Here is a 22752-nt window from a genome sequence, read left to right on the forward strand (position 1 = left end):
GTTAAGTGAGGTTTCCCTGTATTTCAATGACTGCCTTTTACTTTTGATGTTTCCACAGATAACGTGTGGTGGTATAACTATAAATTTTTGAAATAATATTTTAAAAAGCAAATGTTATATTAAATTAATCAGATAAAATAAAATAAAACAAAATATTTTTAAAAATAACAAAATTACTTTTGAGATCTTTTCGATATTATGAAGACGGTTCACAAATATTAATTTACAGAAAAAATTCTACCAGAAAAAAAAAATTTTAATTAGCATGTTATGTATATTGTAGAATGTGTAAAAAGGTATCTGCATTCCAACCTGAAGTGGAAAGGACACATTACAAAGTTAATGCAGCTACTGTGAAATGTGCAACATGCTCAAAACAAAGCCCAGTGTGAAACTGTTAACTGTCATAGTGCACTGCTTTTACTTTGCTTAATTAAAAAATACAGATGTTATTTCAGTAAAAAAACAATTACATTTTCCAAACTCTGATTATATTTGAAAAGAGAACATGCCAGTTCTCTTTTCAAATATAATGTAAATACCAGTTCTTCTCTTGATATCTTTATCCAAGTTTTTCTTCTCTATGAAACATTCTTTGTTAAGGCCACTCTAAATTTCATGTCCTTTAGCATTATAATGGCAGCAAATGGAAGATTAGTTCCATGATTTCTGCCCTCCTGTTGTATTGATTACTGTTTTATTTTTTTTCCTGAAATTTACACTCATCTTTGTTCATTTTTGCACACTTATGGTCAAGCTGGAATCAAACATGTGTCCCAAATGAATAACTAAAATAATTCTTACTGGAATGAAGTTCATCTCTCATTCCCTCAAAACTCCAGATCACAATATATGTCTTGGTTTCCATCTGCTGAAGAACAACTTGGGCACATGTTGGGTAGAAGAGATTCCAAGGCAAAGTATGCATCACTTTAAAAGCAGCTAACTGCATGCCTCTTCATAAGAAATCATGAATAGCATGGAAAACAATAAGGTTTCTAGTCCTGATGGTATATTCCTTATACATTCAAAAGTTGTTTTCTGAAACTGAAAAAACTTACATTCATCTTGCACTGTTTCTACATTCTTAAGCTGGAATCTACCTACAACATGGAAGCAAACCTACATTCAGCTTATTCTAAAAATAAAGTAAAATAAAAGCATGGCATCAAACTGCTGACACAAAGCAATCACCCCAATTTTCTCTCTAAAATAATGGCAAATAACATCAATAATGAAAATCTTCACTACTACAGACCTACCAGTGAATCTATGACAATCAATAAGGATCGTACCAATCCTGATCCATAGCATATCTCAGGCCAACGTTACCCCAATTTGGCCATAAGCCATGAAAAGATTTGAAGAAACTCATGTGGTCACACCTGGCATTTCAAAAGCACTTGGTTGATATGATGTAAAGGCTACTTACATCCATCATCTTATAGTCTACCATATCCTCTCTGCAAATGGATTGCCTCTTTCTTCAAGAGTATAGACCACCACTTCCCCCCCCCCCTCTCCTATTCAAAAATTATCCTCTTGCACTAACCTCGAACCTCATCCAAAGTAGATGACAGCAAATCATCCTCCCTCTTCTCACTTCAATAACATCAGATCGCTACAAAATATTAGATCTCATTACTTGTGCTGACTTATACCTCTAATCTTTTCCTGTTTTATTCATATCACAGCAATAGTCTCCATCTCCAAAAAAAAAACTTCTGCTCAACACTACTTATGCCTGCCTTTTTTTTTTTTTTTTTTGTTACACCTGCATTTTTATGCATTCTTACATATACCAGTTTACACTTTGGTTTATTATCAATTTATTTCTACCTTGTATACTGCAATGATCTTTAGTGGCACATAGCTGTCAAGGACAGCTATATGCCACTAACCTTAAGCAACAAGCAAACATATTCAACATTCTAATCATGATAGAATTCTCAATCCTCTTGTTAGAAAAACTGAACAGAGATCTTAGGTCTGTTCTTAATTTACATGCCAAAAGCAAAGTAATTAAATGCAAAAGCTTCATAATTCTGAAGTTGTTAGTTATCTTAATGAATGTAAGATTTTTTCCAAACTGCACATTAACTTGAGTATGATTACTTTCAAATATCACTAAAACAAAGAACACATGCATTATTTTGTATGTCTTCCCTGTTATTTTGCATATTCTTGCAGTTCTTCCAATAATTTATGAACTTGATGTGTAATAATGTTTTAGAAAATAGAGTTAACTGTTTCAGGATGATGTATTGCCATACTCTCCTGATGTACAACTTCTAACACTTGGTAAATCCCAAATACATCTTACCTTAGAATACTGTTCTAATGTTGTGTAATGGACTAAATATCATGCTACCCAGACCACTCTCTCCAAGTAACATGATATTTGATATTTAATTCAATTCATTCAATTTCTGTTGTATGGCTTTTTTTTTTGTAGTTATCTTCAGCTGCTCCACTGAACTGACCATCATTTTCAACTAGTCAACAACATTCTTAGAATGGCCTTCCTTACTCACACTATTTTCCCTAAACACTACCCTCATACTCAAAAAAAAAAAAATAAATAAAATAAATAAATAAATAAATAATAAATAAAAAACCAACATATGAATAATTCCTTTTTTCACTACTTGCCAATATGCAGCAGACATGTATTATAGCTTTTGCAGCCTTTCATGTGCGGGCATGGGGGGGGGGGGGGAATTGCTTGATAAAAAAAAAAGACCTTAGTTCCTCACAGAAGACAAAGGTTAAGAGACTTACACATTCTTAAATACTAATAAAATCCAGTTTCTTTCTAATAACTTCATCTTTAATGTGGTTCTGTCACTAAAATTATCTATTTGCTTCCCTGATTTTCCCTTAGTATTTTCAAGTCAGTGGTATCCAATTTTATTTCTGACTCTCAGCACCATATATTAAATTAAAGATGCCAAAAAATTATATTCTTAGTCTAATCCTTTATCCAAGTGTAAAAAAACAAAGTTTGCATTTGAAGTCTCATGACCAGACTATTTGTATATAGAGGAAAATGACTTCTCATCAATTGCCTTAGTATCCCATATCCCATAATGCAAAGCAGACCTCCATTTGCATGTGAATAATGCTATGCAGCAGGAGAAGGGCCACTATCCAGACTGGTTTTGACCTTTGTTTAAATAAAGTTTTAAGTAAAGAGTCTTCTCCAAAAACTAGGTGATCCTTCAGATTACTCTAACCTTAACGAGTAACTCAAATGATCTTATAACTCATTACACTCCATTAATCTCAGCAGTTGTTCTGCCAAAACAGCCATAGCTTTGCCCAATGGCAGACAAAATCCCGAATCAGCCCAAGCATCAACCTCCACAGGCTGCCAGTCAGAACAACTCATCTTCCAGGGCAAGGCCACTAAAGGATCCTGATAAGAGCCACATCAGTAGATGCCATAACATACACCCTCTGTCCAAAAAGAAACCGAACTTTTCAAAAATAGAAGAAACTAGTAGCGCCACCTGTTGTATCTTTTTGTTCTCGAAAACAGCAACCTTCATTAGTGTTGTGTCAACTGTTTATGATATTTGTTTCATTAGAAGCTGAGTTATAGTGGCAAGAGTGACAGTGTGGTTTGACGAACAGTCAGAAAATGAGTTTCAAATATGACAATGCCCTAACCACTGAACTAAATCACATCCTCAACACTTTCTCAGCCAATGGCTACCCCCCCCCCCAAATATTGAAACCAGTAAACCACAACCCTCTCCCACTTACACAACAAGAATTACATTAAATCCATCACCTTTCCCTACATCCGAGGCACCTTGGGAAAAAATTACCAAAATCTTAAAAAAACACAACTTGACTTCTTGTTACAGCCATATAGAAAATTGGCATCCCTTATCCGCTCCACTAAAGACCAACCACTTCCCCCTAGACTTATCTGGTGTATACCAGGTCCCTTGCAGCTGTAAGCTGTATTACTTTGGCCAAACAGACAGGACAGCGAATATCAGAACACAAGGACTACATCCGTTTTCATCAGTATAGCCACTATGGTCTTGCGGACCATACTCTGGATGCACACCACAGAATACGGTGGAAGAAAGTCACAATAATACTCTGTAGCAAGTTCATATTTGAAAGACTGGAATCAGCCTTTCAAATTTGATGGAATCAGCCTCAGCCCTAAGAAACATGCCAAACCTCAACGAATTTGGTTGCATGAGACTGCCCCAAATTTGGGAGACATATATCAGGAGACCTTCAGCCCAACGGCCAAGAATACCTACATTGCCCACTAGGGGCATCATCAGGACTTTTAGGAGAAACAATAGCCACCTCGCTTCGTCCTCATTTACTGTGTGTAGTGCCTGCATGCACGTCTTTATTTTGAGTTCAGATGCCAACGTGACATTGCCGAAATATTGGAAATATATATATTAAAGTTTAATTTAATTTATATTCTAGTGTATGTTGTAAATTCCTTAAGTTAATTAATAATCATGTATAATCAACGTATAAGCCTTTCTACGAAAATTATCATCCAACCGGAGATTTCATCCCACGCAAGGCCCGCCAATATAGTAAAATGAAGCTCAAGTTATCAAGACAACTGAATCAAATGACCTTCCTAAAATGCTGCCGGGACAATCAGGTAATCCCAAATTGTGTGAAATTTAAGCACCGTTTCTTTTCACAAAAGGCTCTCTGAATTTATAACCGCACCAGGCACACTCTGCTACGGGAACAAATTGCCAACACGCAATCCTAGATGACGCAACAAAGCAATTCGGGCGCTTGAAGAAGAGCTTTCCAACACATTAAATCATGAGCTTTGGTCAATTTTATATGATGTCTTGTGCACTGCAGCAGATAAAGAATTTGAGAAAATACGGGGTTGACATATCAAGAAATTTGAGAAATTAAAAAACTCGACCTCCAAACCAAAACTTCCAACCAACACTGTAGTCAACCTTTCTTCAGTTACCTTGAAGCCTGCAGCACTCTTCGCTCTTTCACCAAAACTTCACCATCGCTCCTTGAAAAATACCGGGCGAGGATATAATATCCAGATTGAATGCAGGATCCACCACCTTCCAAACCACATCGCCAACAATATTAGACTGGATGTAGCTTGTGTTCTCACCAAACAAGACCACCAAAAACCAACATATCCAATAGTGAATATAAAGTTCTGCAGGAAATGAAGAAAAACAAAGAAATAGTAATCACCAAAGTGGATAAGGGAAACACCACCGTAGTACTCAACTAAATGGACTACACAAGTAAGCTTAATGCTCTATTATTAGATCGGGCTATTTACCTCCCTACTGAATGCAATCCCACCAACTCACAAATTAGAAAACTCCATAGGCTCCTTAAGGTCACTTCTTGGCCTGTAGAAGTTACTAACAATTTAAAACTGTTTAACTCTTTACCCTCCCTCGTATATATGGACTACCAAAAATACATAAAGAAAATGTGCCATTACATCCCATAGTGGATGGCATTGATTCCCCCACATACAAATTGGCTGAACATTTGGCCAAAGCGCTCACACACTATACAGGCAAACACTATCACATATAAAAAACTCAAAACTCTTTACCCTCCCTCGTATATATGGACTACCAAAAATACATAAAGAAAATGTGCCATTACATCCCATAGTGGATGGCATTGATTCCCCCACATACAAATTGGCTAAACATTTGCCCAAAGCGCTCACACACTATACGGGCAAACACTATCACATATAAAAAACTCAGCCCACTTCAAAGCCAGCATCGAAAACCTTACACTCCAACATAATGACATAATGGTCAGTTTTACCATCTCCTCCTAATTCACAAATGTTCAACTCAAGGAAACCTTAGAGCTAATCTAAGCTAAATTTCCTCCCGATATCTCAGCCCTATTTCAGTTCACAATGAACTCAGGCTATTTCGTTTGGCAGGGAAAATTCTACAAACAAATAGAGGGGGGACAGCCATGGGTTCACCACTCTCCCCACCCTTGGTCAACTTCTTTATGGAGACTTTTGAAGAGAAAGCCTTAAACTCTGCCCCACAAAAACCAACCACATGGCTTTGCTACGTTGATGATGTGTTCGCTATTTGGCCACATGGCTCTGATACACTCCTCTCCTTCCTAACACACTTAAACAACCAACACCCCAGATTCAAGTTCACCCTGGAAAAGGAGAAAAACAACAGCCTCCCTTTCTTAGATACACTAGTCATCTGCCAGCCTCTGATGAAACCTTGGTTTTCTCAGTTTATAGCAAACCCTCCCATACAGGCAGATACATTCACCAACAACCCTCCCCCCCACCTCACAACAATATGGAGTTATTAAGATACTACACAACAGGGTTAAACTTATCTGTTCAAATGACAATGCCCTAACTACGGAACTAAACCACATCCTTAACACTTTCACAGACCAATGGCTACCCCCACCCCAAAAAAAAAATATTGACACCAATTAACCCCCCCCCCCCCTTCACTACAAGGATTATTCTAAATCCATCACAATTCTCTGCATCCAAGGCACTTCGGGAAAAATTACCAAAATCCTAAAAAAACATAACTTGACCTCTTGTTACAGACCATATAAAAAATTGGCGTCCCTTATCCGCTCCACTAAAGACCAACCACCTCCCTTAGACCTACCTGGTGTATACCAGGTCCCTTGCAGCTGTAAGCTGTCCTATTTTGGCCAAACAGGCAGAACAACGAATATCAGAATTTCAGAACACACGGACTACATCTGTTTTCATCAGTACAGCCACTCTGGTCTTGCGGACCATGTTCTGGGTGCACGTCACATAATACGGTGGAAGGAAGCCACCATAATACACTGTAGCAAGTTCAAATTTGAAAGACTTTTCATGAAATCAGCCTCAGTCCCAAGAAACATGCCAAATCTCAACAAATTTGGTTGCATGAGACTGCCCCAAATTTGAGAGACATACATCAGGAGATCATCAGCCCAATGGCCAAGAATGCCTACATAGCCCGCTAGGGGCACAATCAGGATTTTTAGGAGAAACAATAGCTTCCTCACTTCATCCTCATTTACTGTGTGTAGTGCCTGCGTGCATGTGTCTTTATTTTGAGTTTCTTTGAAGATGGCAACGTAATGTTGCCAAAATATTGGAAATACATATTAAAGTTTAATTTATATTCCAGTGTACGTTGTGAATTCCTTAAGTTAATTAATAATCATGTATGATTGACGTATAAGCCTTTCCATGAGAATTCCCATATACAAGTAGCAAAAAGGTATGCCACTTCTTATTAAAATACTCTGCATTAGAGATAGATGTAGAAACCTTTTTCATTTTCACTTGGTTAGGTTATATTCTTTATTTGTTTCTTTTGTTTGCTTGCGTTTGGATAAAGGATTAAACCAAGAATATAATTTTTTGGCATCTTTAATTTATATTATAATCAAGTGAAAAAAACCTTCAAACCATATGTTAAAACTGGGTTGTACGCTCTTGTATACTTCTAGTTTGATGTTCTGACTGCTTTCTCTCTCTCTCTCTTGTTCCACATAAATTTATTTAACTGGGTTCTACCATATAAATTTTATTTATCATCTATTTACACAGTACCTAAACAGCTGAAGTGTTTAACTTATATGGTCACAGTTTACATTATTATTTATCTCCTATCTAAAATTTTCCTCCAAATCAGTCTATTACTTGTGAGCACACTCCAATACTGTCATAGCTAACATTCTGTGCTTCTAAGCACTTCTGGCTGAATCAATCCACCTAGATCTTGGTCTTCCTCTGGGCTCTTTCCTGCCATCTTGGCATCAAACACCTGTTTTGCTAACCTTTCCTCATCCATTCTATTTAAGTGATCATATCACCTTAGATTAGCTCTGCTAACACATTCCTGAATGCTAATAATGTCAAGTTCCTTTCTAATATCTTCATTTTTAATCAGATTCTGCCACTGATCTCATCAGTTCAATTTCATTTTTTTTCCTAGTTCTGAGAAAAATTTCCTAATTTTTCTCAGAACTCTCATATCTGTTCATTTGTTTCCTATTCTGCTGTTTAGATCTCCAACAAACTTTTTCTATATCCTTGGTGTTAGCTGGCTGACACCAAGGATATAGAATGATGCTAAAAATTTCTCCACTTCTTCCTTAGCAGAACCTCCTGTGGGACCATAGGCACAAATAAGTTTCAATTTCCATTTCTTCATTTCGAAGTTTGTCCACATAACTCTACTTGAAACTGCCTTCCAACCAAGAAGCTTATCTTCATGTTTGGTGTTGAAGCTAATCCTTCATTGTTAATGTCTGAATATAACATCATGTGCTTATTATTTAGTAAGATATCACCTGAATTTTTCTTTCTGAGTAATACCAATTGTCCAGGTGGTACTTTTCTAGTACTTCTGCAAGTCTGATTTTCTCTCTATTATTACTCCTTATACTGATGGTTCCTACCTTCAATTTTTGTGAAGTTGGATTTGTTCTTCTTCCCCTACTAATGTTTAGTTTGTTCTCATAGCTAACTTTTCACTGTTCACATTGGTTCCCTGACAAAACCAACATAGGACTTTGTTTAACTGGGAAACAGCCAAGGCAGCATGAAATTTCATATTGTTGTACCATCATATGTATTTCTGGTTTGAGCATACAGAGAACAATTTGGTCAGCTGAATACCAAACTGGGATACTTAAGGGTCAAAGCTGTATAACTGAGAGGAGACTCCCATATAGCATTTAAAGAAATACAGATTACTGAACAGGGCTTCTGACCTAATATCCAATCCTCAACTTCTCGGGGTGCAATCTGTTAGGTATCTACCTGGATACTGAATGAACGTGGATGGGCTGGCAACCTTTAGCCGACCAAATTGTATTCTTATTGGCTTAAACCACAATATAAAATGACGGTACAACATGACAAAATTTCATGCCAGCTGGGACGTCACTCTGTTAAACAAGGCCCTCGTTGTTTTTGCCAGGGAACCAGGGCGAACAGCGAAAAGTCAGCTACTGGAACAAAATCCTAAAACACAGCCCAACTCAACATCACTGGAGTTCAAGATTGGTGCTATTAACATAAGAAGCCTGAATGGCAAAGAAATGGAGCTAGCTGAGGAATTGGATAAGTATCAGATCGACATAATAGGGGTTACTGAAACAAAGAAGACAATAACTGTGAGATCTTTCTGAGCAATAAATACAAAATGTAATATTCAACAATGACAATCAAGGAAAAGAAGGAGTAGCTATACTATTCAACACTAAATATGAGGCTAATCTTCTTAAATGTCAGGCAATTTCAAGTGGGGTGATGTGGGCAATATCAGAATGGGAAAGTAGACATGAAACTTATTTGTGCCTATGGTCCCACAGAAGATTCTGCTAAGGTAGAAGGGGAAGAATTTTTAGGGGCTCTAGAGAAAGCTACTGACACAATGAAAAAGGAAAAGTTGGTCCTTGTTAGTTATTTAAATAGCAGAGTAGGAAGTGATTGCCAGACATACAAAAATATTTTGGGGAAAATTTGGAGAAAAGAGCAAACATAATAATAATAGCAAATACCTGTTGGATTTCTGCTCAGGACATGGACTGGTTATTACTAACACAATGTTCCAACATAAAATGTGCACAAATCCATATGGAGAGAGAGAGAGAGAGAGAGAGAGAAGAAGCAAGGAATAAGAAAAGTCTCATAGACCATGTTATTATCGAGAGTGATGTTTTCTCCTTGGTGCAGGATACCAAAGTGTACAGAGGATTTGAAATTGGAAGTGATAACCATTTAGTCTTGAGCAGAATAAAATTGAATTTCATATTGAAAAGAAAAACATGTAAGAAAGTTTTAAAGTGAATAAAAGTTGAGCAGCTCTCAGGTGTGAACTGTAAACAAAAATACACAAACATTATTGATGTAAAAATGAAAGAGTTTGAGAACAGGAACCAAACCTTGGAGATTCAGTGGCAAGCCCTGAAGAAAACATTGATTGAATTGATTCAGCCAGAAAGGCATGTGGTGAAGTTGTCTGCAAGAAAAGAAAAATCAGAACTCCATGATAGACACAGGAAATTAAGGAAGAAAGCATACCAAAAGTTCCTGGGAAATAAGTCAGCTTGTGCTCTTAGAGAATACAGAGACAAATGTAAGAAAGCTAAACACCATGTAAAACTAGCTAAATAAAAGTCATGGGAGGACTTTGGTAAGAATATAGAAAATAAATATCAAGAAGGTGGCAAGATATTCTGGAGGTTGTTGAAGAAGCTCAGAAATGGAGGAAAGAGTACTATTAAAGGAATTAGAGATGATAAAAGTGACATGAAAACTGGAGATAAAGATATCCTTGCAGTATGGAGTAAATATTTCAAAAAATTTCTAAATGAAACAATCAGTGACAACACAGTGGTAAAAAGCACTGATCAGGAATTCAGTCAGGAATATATACATACTTAAAGTAGAAAAAGCCATTAAAAGCCTGAAATGCGGAAAGGCAGCCAGAGTAGATGATATTCAACCAGAAATGCTCAAGTATGGAGGTATAAAAGTCTTACATTAGCTGCACTGCATAGTTCAGAAGGCCTGGGCAGAGAGATGAAGATTGGAGTAGAACTCTCATAGTACCCATATATAAAAAAGGGAAATAAAACTGAATGTGAGAATTACAAAGGTATTTCTCTACTGAGTGTTCCTGTTAAGATCTATGCAAGTATACTCGAGAAATGTTGAGAAGGATTGTGGAAGAAAAGCTTGGTGAAGAACAAGCTGGATTCAAGCCAAACAGAAGCTGTCAGGATCAGATTTTTATTTTATGACAAATTGTTGAGAAATCAAGGGAATATAACAAAGATCTGTATTTAAGTTTGGTAGATCTGGAAAAAGCATATGACTAGGTGTCAAGAGAGAAGTTATTCAAAATGCTATAGTTGGATGGTGTCAATGGGGGTATTATATCAAGCAATACTTAGTCTTTATTTGAGTTGTAAGTCAGCAGGTAGAATTGAAGGAAGTACAGGAAGGTGGTTTAATGTTAAATCTGGTGTCAGACAAGGATGTACATTATCCCCTCTGTTATTCATTATCTATATGGATCACATTATGAAGGAAAGTGGTATTGAACCTGATATCAAAATTGAAGATGTCAATCTCAGCTTTTTGCTTTATGTGAACGATGTTATACTTCTAAATAAATCTGCTAGAAGTGTGCAAGATTCCCTGACTAAATTGAATACCTGTTGTAATAAATATGGTATAAAGGTCAGCAATAACAAGCCAAAGACAATGAAAGTAGGCAGAAACATTGAAAATATTAACTGCATTGTGAATTTAGAACCTATAGAACAAGTAAAACAATTCAGCTACTTAGGCACAATTTTTATTGGAGATGGTAAGTTAAATATGGAAATAGACAACAGAATCAACAAAGCTGGTATGGTAAGAAGTCAACTGAATAAATTTATATGGAATAAGAGAGAAATTAACCAAAACACTAAATTAGCTGTATACAAGACAGTGTTCAAACCAATTTTAACTTATGGATCTGAGAGCTGGGTTAGAATAAAACACTTGGCCAAAGAATAGAGATATGAGAGTCCTCAGAAAGATTAGGGCCATGAACAGATGGCATCAATGGGGCAATATCATATTAAAAACAGATATTAGGAAAGAACTTGACATTTTTAGCATCCAGGAATGTGTTAGCAGAGCGAATCTCATGTGGTATGGTCACTTAAACAGAATGGAAGAGGAAATATTAGCAAAACAAGTGTTCACTGCCAGGTTGGCAGGAAAATGACCCAGAGGAAGACCAAGATACAGGTGGATTGATAGGGTAAAAAGTGCCTTAGAAGATAGGAATATAAGATCTGATAATGTTGGAGTTTTGACAGGAACAGACTGAATTGATGGAAAATTGTAGATAGGAAGGTAGTAATGGTGTAAGTTTTTCATGCAGTACTATCATATCCTCTACCCTTTGAGGGTACATGTCAGGAATTTGATGATGATGAGTTGGAATAGTCGGGACTTGCAGAATATGCCATTCCCATCAAATCCTTTAGAAGAAGATTAAGGCCCTTCACAAAAGTAATTTCCTTACAGAATGTTTACAAAGAGGGCTGTGAAACCTTGCTTCCCTTGAGGGTACATGTCAGGAATTTGATGATGATGAATCCCAAACTGCCCAGAAGTACCCAGTCCATATCTACTAAAAGGGTGCACTATGTTAAGGTGAGGACTGGACTTTATGTCAGAAGCCCCAGTCAGTTCTCTACAGTCATTGAAAGTAATGTGGAGGCCTCCTCCCAGCTATTTGGCTTAAGTGATCCTTGTAACCATTTATTTGGATATAAAGTCTTGAAGCTAACAGAACATTCATTTAAGAGGATAATATCATCTGCTCAAAGAAAAACAAAGCTTAATACCTCTTATTCTGATATAAGGATTAATATTACTTTCTTTAACAATGCAAATTATACAGAATTTTAAACAGTGGGGTTAGTGTACAACCTTGTCACCCGATTTAACAACAAACCATCTTTCTTTCTGGTTTGTCCTTCAATTTAGATTTATAATTTGAATATGTGCTACATACTGCTATAAAAAAGGTTCCATTTAAAAAATATAATTTTGGATTTGAACAGTTTTCTCCATGATGTGCTATCACATTCCTGTGATTTTTTCTTTTTTTTTATTGTTAGTTTAAGATATTAATTTTAATATAATATTAGAACAAGTAATACTTTCAAATACTTGGAATGTGATTTATCATATGATGAAGAAAAAGACAGACACTAAAATATCAAACTTTGTCAAAGTAAATGGCATAATAAATAACATATTTAAGCCATCCATAATACAAAAACACACTAGAATCAGACTATATAATGTCTTGTCAAAACCAACTCTTCTAGCGAAAACATGGACACATAAAAAGGAAAGATGAAAAACAAATTTAAACAGCAGAAATGAAATTGCTCAGAAAAACAAATGGATATACCAAGTGGGATGATAGAACAAATGAAGAAATTTTACAATCCATGAATATAAAACCAATTATTTACTACATAAGACAGTATAAACAAAAATGGATAGAACATTTAAATTGAATAGATTTAAATCCTTTACAACGTTAGCATTTACTTTCAAACTTCTTTCACTTTGATATTGTAAAGGTGGAGAAAGAAGAATCGGAAGACAAAGAAAGAGATGGCATGAGACCGGAACAGGCCACCTGGCCTAAAATCCATGTTAGGAAGAAGAAGAAGTTTTAAGATAAATATCCAGTTTCCTGATAATCTTTATATTACCTATCTTTGTCTTGTTACTTCCTAAGTAATATTTTTTCTTACCCTTGCATAAGAAAATTTTCTAGTATGCTTGCATAGATCTTCCCTAGGATGCTCAATAAGGAAAGTTCTGTATTCCCACATTTAGATTTATTAGAACAATGAGGACATCACTTGAATAATTTGGGATTTGCTGTTTAACTAAGCTTACAAATTATACAGAATAACTATACACTGAATTCTCTACCTGCTGCTTTTCCACATTTCAGGTTTTTAATCAACTTTTCTCTTTCTCTCTCTTCAGTATTAAAATGTACTCCGGCTTACAATCCTCCTGGTTCTATAACTGTTAACCTTATTGAATAATTTTTAATATAACTACAATCATATCCCAGTTATGTCCCCCTCTGGTCCCATAGGTGTGCCATAACTCGAAAATGTCTGTAAGGGTTGAAGTTTGACGACAGTAAGGTTAAGACTGAAACAACAAAAAAAAACCTAATGGTATGAAAATCGATTTATTGAAGGAGTTTGTGTGCTGCAATGCCAACTGTTGTTGGTTAGACGTAGCACTGTTCCATATCTGTATGTATCTTCATTTGATGAGATTGGGTTGATGTTGGGATATATCATCAGTAGGTAGATTTCCGTGTAATAGGCATAATCCTTTACAATGTTACCATTTACTTTCAAACTCCTTTCACTATGATGTTGTGCAGGTTTAATCTCTTCTTGAACCTATCAAATCATCCATGGCTTTTCTTAAAATTCAGCATCTTTCGCTTCCTCACCTTTCTTGGCCTTTATGCCATTGAAAAGGCTTGGGACTTTATCTTAAATAATGGCCTGGCTTAAGAGAACATCCCAATGAGTTTGATCATCTACACAATCTCAGCTATTATATTAAAAATTAAAGATGCCAAGAAATCATATTCTTGATCAAATCCTTTATCCAAGTGTAAGCAAACAAAGTTTGTACCTGAAGTATTTTCAGAACTGGGCAACTCACATATAGAAGCTAATGACTTCACATCACTTGCTTTAGTATCTCATAATGCAAAGTATGACCTGCATTACTTCAACCTAGGTATCACCTCTGGGTCTGGCTCCCACTGATGAGACCTCAATAAAGGTCGAAACCCCCCCCCCTCCCATAATGCATAGTATTACACATGTCCATAAGAATATATGTTTTGCATTATAGGATACTAAGGCAAGTAATGTGAGGTCTTAGCTTCTATATACGAGTTTCCCAGTCCTGAAAATACTTCAGGACTTTCTTGGCATCTTTAATTTATAGTATAACCAAGTGGAAAAACTTCCAACAACTATTATATTAAGTTTAATCACAACAAAAATAATAGAATAAAAGTGAAAAACAGTTTAATATTCATGCAATCACAAAGTGCAACACAGCAATACAAAAACGTATGACAAGAGCCACATCTGATGGCATACTGACAAAAGTGAGATAGCGACACCCCTTTCACATGGGAGCATCATGATGCTTAAGATTCATAACTCTGAAGCAAGTGATGTAGCTTCAGGGTAAGTGACATTCAAAAATATCTGTAAGTGCAAAGCGCCATAAATCAATTTATGCCTGTACTCTGATCATCCAGAATAATCTATCACAGTTTTTATGCAATGCCCATCTCATTCTGTTGTCTTTCCAAAATTATAAAATTAACATCATTAATAATTAATGACACAAACTAATTTAACATCCATTTAATTTGCTTACTATTTCGTAATCCAATGATTTATCTTTGTTAAGTTTGTTTACAGATAATAAACGTGCAGCCTGTAGTTCTGAACAAAGGAAATCTGAAACAAGAAATGCATTATAAAAATTATACTTAGCAGTTTTTCTGAGGACAAGCTCTATCACAAGCAACAAACTGTTCAAGTACAAATTGTTATTTTTTATGTAAATCCAACTCATAAAAGGTTATAACCTACATTAAATTAATAATGTGGGTAAGAATTATGTAATCCAGAAACCAAACATGGAACATTTTCAAGTCACTTCAGGCCTTTTATAAGCAAGGTAGGTGGACTCATACAGGCGATGAAATTCATTTCAACATGGACAATAAAGCACCATATCGTTCAAGTATGAAATCAATCAAGTGTTTCAAAAATAAATTAATAATGCATTTTTTGTCTAATAAAGGCAACAATAATAATAAAATTACACCTATTCATAAAACTGCTATCTACACAAGTATTTTTCTATAATAAAATTAGTTTAATCCTTTATCCAAGTGTGCGCAAACAAAGTTTGTGCACACTTGGATAAAGGATTAAACTAATTTTATTATACTCTAACCAAGTGAAAAATAAACTTTCAACATCAAAGTATTTTTCTGTCCATATACATACAACAAATGCACTGGGTGGATGGACTTGAATCAGATTTGGTTTTAATTTGGAACATTTTAGACACAAAACTGGAGAAATAAATTTGAAACAATACAACTATATATTACAAACAACAAATCTGGATGTGTTAATAAATTATGCCACTATCCAAGGATTCTACTGCACTCTTTGTTAAATTAAATGAAAACCAGATCAACTAACCTGACAAAGGCTTGGCATTATGTAATTATTCTTATTACGGGCAACTCCAAGGAGTCCTTAGACTCATCAAGGGAGGCTCTTAACATCATACCAAGAACAACTACTCGGCATTCGCACAGTATCTATCATACTTTGCTTTGAACTCATTTGCAGTCATGGCACCCACAACAAACTCTGGCAGCTTATTCCACTCATTCACCATTCTCCAAGTAAAAAACCCAGTTCTAACACCTTTGCTCAGTTTCCATGGATGACCACCTAGTTCTCCCATCCCCAGACCTGTTCTAAAAAAATTTCCTCTGAATTAATCTTGTAAAAATGCTTCAGTAATTTGAATGTCTCAATCATATCACCCCTTTTCTGCCTATCAACCAATTTCTGTAACCCACAGATCTTTAACCGGTTCTCGTGAGGTTCATTCCATAGACCAGCTATCATCTTGGTCACTCTCCTCTGGATTCTCTCTACCTCCTCCCCATCAAGAAGAAACCCAGCGGCCCAGTTGTCAAGATGGGGTCTTATCAAGGCTCGATAAAGAGGAACAATAACTTGCTTATCGCTGCTCATCAAAGTATTCTTCAGTAACCAAGTGATCTGATGAGTTGATTTAGCCACTTTTGGTATGTGCCCTATAAACTTCAACTCCCTATCCCTCAACACACCAAAATCTCTGGCTTTGTCAACCTCCTGGAGTACAGTTCCACCAACGTGATATACTGCTGCTAATTTTTTCATCCCAAAATGCATAACCTTACACTTTGCTACATTAAACATGAATTTGGACATGAAGCAAGAGGGCGCGTTGATGGTAGTACTGCGTTTGAAGAGCTCTGAAAGATAAGTTATTTAGTTTTTTAAAAAAATTGCATCATTAGTTTAAAAATTGTGCTAGAATTAGAATATATTGCAGAGTTAATTAGTTTAGCTTAAAAAGTTTGTTTTAAATAGAGTTAATTTAGTATTTTGATAAGACAAGTTAGATACATAGCGTAGCACATGGCACCAACGTGAAGAAAGGCAATGGCATCCAAATCACTGTATTTACTTGAAGAATTTAACCAAAGGGAATTCATCCAGTGTAAGTCTGTGGAATGTATGCTTTGTCGAGAGCAGCTGGAGTTTAGTTTGAGAGCGATAGTAGTAGGAAAGTGTCATGAAAGCAAGGATCTGAAGTGTGCCTCAGGTCGCGAGATTGACGTGGTGGATGAAAGTTACAATGTGATAGAAAATTGCAATGTAATGCCAGATAGTATAGAGAACTAGTTTAAAAGTGATACAGTTGATGGTGAAAGTACAGGGCAAGAGAATGGTCTGACTGATTAAAAAAATGAAGAGTTAGCTGCAATGAGGGAGATAGCTCAGGTGTGCGGAGTGATACACGATTTTTTTTTCTTTTTTTTTTAATTCCAAAGAATCCTTATTAACCATGCTACCGGCCAGGACATATATATACATCCAAGTAAACATGGATGCGAAATGCATATTAAAATTGTAATACTATTGATATTACATTGAAATATAATGGATACGAAGCGTATGAGGGCACATATCTGATCCATAATGGCCGGTAAGGTGGTTAAGGGTACTTTTAGATGAGTTTGAAAGTTGATTTGCTGATATAAGATTCCATGAAAAGGATAAAATAAAAAATGATGGTACAACATGTGGTATTAAACCTGATATCAAAATTGGAGATGTTAATGTCAGCTCTTTGCTTTATGCGGTCAAAATAAAAAATGATGGTACAACATGTGGTATTAAACCTGATATCAAAATTGGAGATGTTAATGTCAGCTCTTTGCTTTATGCGGATGATGTTATACTTCTAAATAAATCCGCTACAAGTCTGCAAGATTCTCTGACTAAATTGAATAGCTGTTGTAATAGATATGGTATGAAGGTCAGCAATAAAAAGACAAAGACAATGAAAATAGGCAGAATCATTGAAAATGTCAACTGTGTTGTGAATGGAGAACCTGTGGAACAAGTAAAACATTTCAGCTACTTAGGCACGATTTTTACTGAAGATGGTAAACTAAATATAGAAATAGACAACAGAATCAGCAAAGCTGGTATCGTGGGAAGTCAATTGAATAAATTCATATGGAATAAGAAAGAAATTAGTCGGAACACTAAATTAGCTGTATACAAGACTATGTTCAAACCAATTTTAACTTATGGATCTGAGAGCTGGGTCAGAAGTAAAACACTTGACCAAAGACTAGAGACCGCAGATATGAGAGTCCTGAGAAAGATTAGAGGCGTGAACAGATGGCATCAATGGCAATATCATATTAAAAATGAGGATATTAGGAAAGAACTTGACATTGTCAGCATCCAGGAATGCGTTAGCAGAGCTAATCTCAGATGGTATGGTCACTTAAATAGAATGGGAGAGGAAAGATTAGCAAAACAAGTGTTCTCTGCCAGGTTGGCAGGAAAACGACCCAGAGGAAGACCAAGATATAGGTGGATTGATACGGTACAAAGTGCCTTAGACGATAGAAATATAAGATCTGATAATGTTGGAGTCTTGACAAGTAACAGACTGATTTGGAGGAAAATTGTAGATAGGAAGTTAGTAATGATGTAATTTTTTCATGTAGTACTGTCATATCCTGTACACCCCTTGAGGGTACATGGCAGGAAATTGATGATGATGATGATGATGAAAAGGATAAAAGCTTGTTTCTAAATCCAATTATGTGTATAGATGAAAACTACAATTGTAGCTTACAAATGAAATTGAATTTGGCTTGAGCATTCAAGTCAAAACATAATTCAAAAATAATTATATGAACTGCAAAAATAAACTACTCTAATTTCACAGGGCTCTCTCTCCCATCTGAAGATTATCTGCTAATAAGTCATCACAGCCACCAGATGAAAGCCTTAATCAGAGGTACAATGTTTAAGAAATATTGAACCCACAATTGAGGAGCTATCTCTGAATGAAGCTGAGGATATTATTAAAACACTAAAAAATAATAAAGCAGCAGGTAAAAATAAAATTACAGCAGAAGTTCTAAAATTGAAGGAATTATGAATTCATCAAGCTGATATGACAAAAAGAAGAAATTCCATTTGATTGGAATACAGCCATAGTGCGCCATATTTTTTAATAAAGGAGACCTTGTGATAACCAGTAACTACAGAGGTACCTTTCTCTCTCTCGGACATTTGCTACAAAATATTGTCTACACCAATCTGAAAAAGAATTAATGCATATATGCTTCAAACATTACAGGAGAATATGTGTGGCTTCTAAAAGGGAAAGTTGACAACAGATCACGTTTTACCTCTTCAACAATTGCTAGAAAAACATCATGATTTTGATAAAGAATTATGCCTAGTATTTGTGGAGTATAAACAAGCATATGACAGTATACATCAAACTATACTATGAGATGCAATGAAACTTTAAAATACCACAAAAGTATATAAACATGACAAGACTTCATAATCACCGCACTCTCTGTAACGTACATTTCCTCCAAGAACATTTATCAAGTTTTGAAATAAAATCTGGATCTGATTTTATGGGAATAATATGCTACTGGCCTATGCCAATGACATTATTATCCTCAGAGACTCTCATGAGGATGCTATACATACTACGTCTAATTTAATCAAGGCAAGTAAAACTATGGGTCTTGTCATAAATGAGGAAAAGACTAACGATATGTGCATTTCAAGGACCCATCAAGATCGATCCAACTTGGTTGTTCATAATTATATCTTTGAGCAAGTGAATAACTTTAAACTATCTAGGAGTCAACATTAACAGCTACAATGATATGCATCAAGAGATAGAGAAGGGAACTGAGAAGGCTAACCATGGATACTTTGCAGTTTTACAACTCCTGAAGTCTAGCATATTATCAAGAATATCCAAAGAAAAACTCTATTTAAGCTATCTAGGTCTAATATTAACCTATAGTTGTGAAACATGGTCATGGAACAAATGAATATACTAGAAAACTTATCACATTTGAAAGGAAGTACTGAGAAACTATGAAACCTGTTTCAAAGATTCGACATCAAATCATTTATAAGCAAGAGAATTGAATGGTTTGGTGTCATGTTTGGAAGGCACATGACCAGTTAATCAAAACAAGTATTTACAAATAAGTTACTGACATAGATTTGCTGCACATAAAGGTGTTTTGAATTTGCATCTTTCATATATAGCCTGAAAATAAAAATAGTAACATGAAAACAGAATCTTCCTTTTGCAAGATATGAAAAATTAACACATGAATTTTTCTTTAATCACTCAGTGCAATTGCAAAACAAATCTAATTTTGAATATGGCACCTAAATGGGAAAAGATGGGACATGACTGTTATGGATATTTCTTCCATTCCCTGATTATTTACTGTTGCCTGAATAATATCTTCTATATGGTGCTTCTCTAATTCTGTCAATCTCATTTCTCTTATATTGAGCCTTTTTACACTAATGTGAATATCTTAGAGTCCAATGAGCAGGGCTCGACAAATTATGCCAAATCCTACTTGCCACAAAAAAAAAAAAAAAAGTCCTCGCCCAAGATTTCCTCCCATTTTTTTAATGATATATCCCAATAAGCCAAGTGTTCTAAGAGTTCAGAGGCACTGTGTTGTTTAGAAAACATTTCCTTTACACAAGAACCAATCCAAGAAGTCAATAAATAAGAATAGGAAGAACTGTAAAAATAACAGTGATATTTTTGAAATATATAACTTGTTATATTAATTTTTGTTACTAGAATGCATTTCTGCATTTCACAGAATTTCCTCAAGCCACTAATAATAATAATGGTGGTGGTAGTGTTGTGTGTGTGTGTGTTTGTGTGTGCACGCAGTCTGAAAAGTTTTCAGCCTCAACCATAGATAGCAACACTATCGGCAAGATTTCTTTTTTTCCAAGTTGGTACATCTGTCATAAGCATCCATGCAAAATTGCAAGTCATTCTATCAAGTAGTTTGTTTTATACAGCTGTCTGAAGCAAAAGTGTTGTCTGTATCCCCTTGAAATGGATAAAATTGAGCATTGTGCAGTTATAAAATTCTTTGTAAAAAGAAGGTTTAATGGCAAAAGAAATTCATTCTTTTGTTTAGTTCATAAAAGTTTATGGGCACTCTTCTGCTTCGTTTTCGACAATTAAGAAATGGGCTGCCAACTTTAAACATGGCTGTACTAGCCTTGAAGATGATCCATGTGAAGGACATCAAAAAAAGGTAACAACACCAGAAATCATTGATCAAGTGCATGATATGGTATTGGATGACAGGCGAGTCAAAGTGCGTGAAATTGCCGAGACTATAGGCATTTCAAAAGAACATGTAGGATATATTTTGTATGAAGAATATATCTTTTATTCTTAACAAGAATAAAACTGATTTTGTGCATCAATTTATTACTATGGATGAGACTTGGATTCACTATTACACACCAAAATCCAAATGGACAGAAGTGATTGTTCAGCACCAAAGAAGACAAAGTTGGTTCCATCAGCAGGAAAGGTCATGGCATCAGTGTTTTGGATGCTAAAGGCATTTTGTTTATTAATTATCTTGGAAAGGGTAAAACAATAACCAGCGAATATTATTCCGATCTTTTAACCAGACTAGACAAAAAAATTTGTGAGAAAAGACCCGGTTTGCATGGAAAAAAAAATCACCTTTCACCAGGACAATGCGCCTGCCCACAAAGGTTGTTTCAGCAATGGGAAAATTAAGGGATCTGCACTATTAATTGTTGGAACATCCACCCTATTTCCCAGATTTGACTCCCCTCTTACTTCTATCTCTTCCCAAAACTAAAACTCTTTCTCACTGGTCAGCATTTTTCTTCAAATCAAGAGGTAATTGCAGCTGTAGGGCTGTGCTTTGCAGATCTTACTGAGAACCACTACAGACGGGATAATGGCAGCAGAGCATTGCTGGAATAAATATACTAGAAATTATAAATTCGTTTTTTTCATTGTTAGGCCAAGAACTTTTCAGACCACCCTCACATATATATATAGTTTCTCCCAGTTCAAGTCATCTGGCATTTTTGAGGTGCATCTCATTGCCATCAAATGTGTTCTTGGCACTATCAGTAAGCAATACAGAGCAAGGATTTTGGCTTCTGTCTGCCCAAACTAACATGCAATGTGAAGGATACCCTTCACTGGAATGATAAACATCTATGGAGACCTAGACCTTCCACATCTTTAAAGATAATAGTAAAGAAGTTTTCTGCAGGCTGGCTACCAGATTGTGTACAGAACTGAATCTGCTGGTAATGTGCTTAGGTGGATTCCCAATTAGTGAGTGCATAATTTAGCCAGCCTGTTTGGCCAAATGGTTACCGCTCTCCAGCCAAAAGGCTGCGGGTTCGAATTCCACCATAGGCATGGATGTTTGTGATTGTCTGTGACAATATTAGTGAGGGTGGTGGCAGGTAGTAGATGGCGTTGTTGAAGATGATGCGGTTTGCTGTAGTTGGTGGAGAAGGAGAGTTGTAGAGTAGGTTCCATAATAATAATAATTGAGGTGTCACATAATAATAATAATCCCACTGTCAGATCACATCTGAAGAGATCACAGAGCATCTACCCCACAGCAAAGAAGCAAGCCCATATATAACTGATTCCAAAAAAATAGAAGACAATGGACTACCATCACCTAAGTGCAATCTAAAATATTAACAGGTCATCAATGGTCAACTTCTTCAATGCCTAGAAAATTGTCAAATAATCAATTACTACCAACATGAATTCTCCCAGTAAAGATTCACAGTGGATCTCCTTTTCCTCTACTCAAGACATGTGCCATGGAAAGATTTAGAAAAACTTGTACTGTTGCATGTGACATTTCCAAGGCATCTGATAAGGTTTAACAT

At 35.7% G+C, this 22752-nt stretch overlaps 1 protein-coding gene across 1 annotated transcript in view; it reads right to left on the reverse strand.

The window, feature by feature from the left end:
- Nucleotides 1-22752, reverse strand: part of LOC150102423 (protein TSLIG3A-like) — a 175062-nt gene that overhangs the window by 81411 nt on the left and 70899 nt on the right. Inside the window, exon 5 of the mRNA XM_090399464.1 lies at nt 15038-15120. Within this exon, the coding sequence (XP_090255590.1) occupies nt 15038-15120 (83 nt within the window). The remainder of the gene's footprint in view (nt 1-15037; nt 15121-22752) is intronic.

Source organism: Typopeltis vanoorti, chromosome 10 (assembly GCF_054136105.1).
Source record: "Typopeltis vanoorti isolate ZY-2024b chromosome 10, IOZ_Tvanoo_1.0, whole genome shotgun sequence".
Taxonomy (NCBI): Eukaryota; Metazoa; Arthropoda; class Arachnida; order Uropygi; family Thelyphonidae; genus Typopeltis; species Typopeltis vanoorti.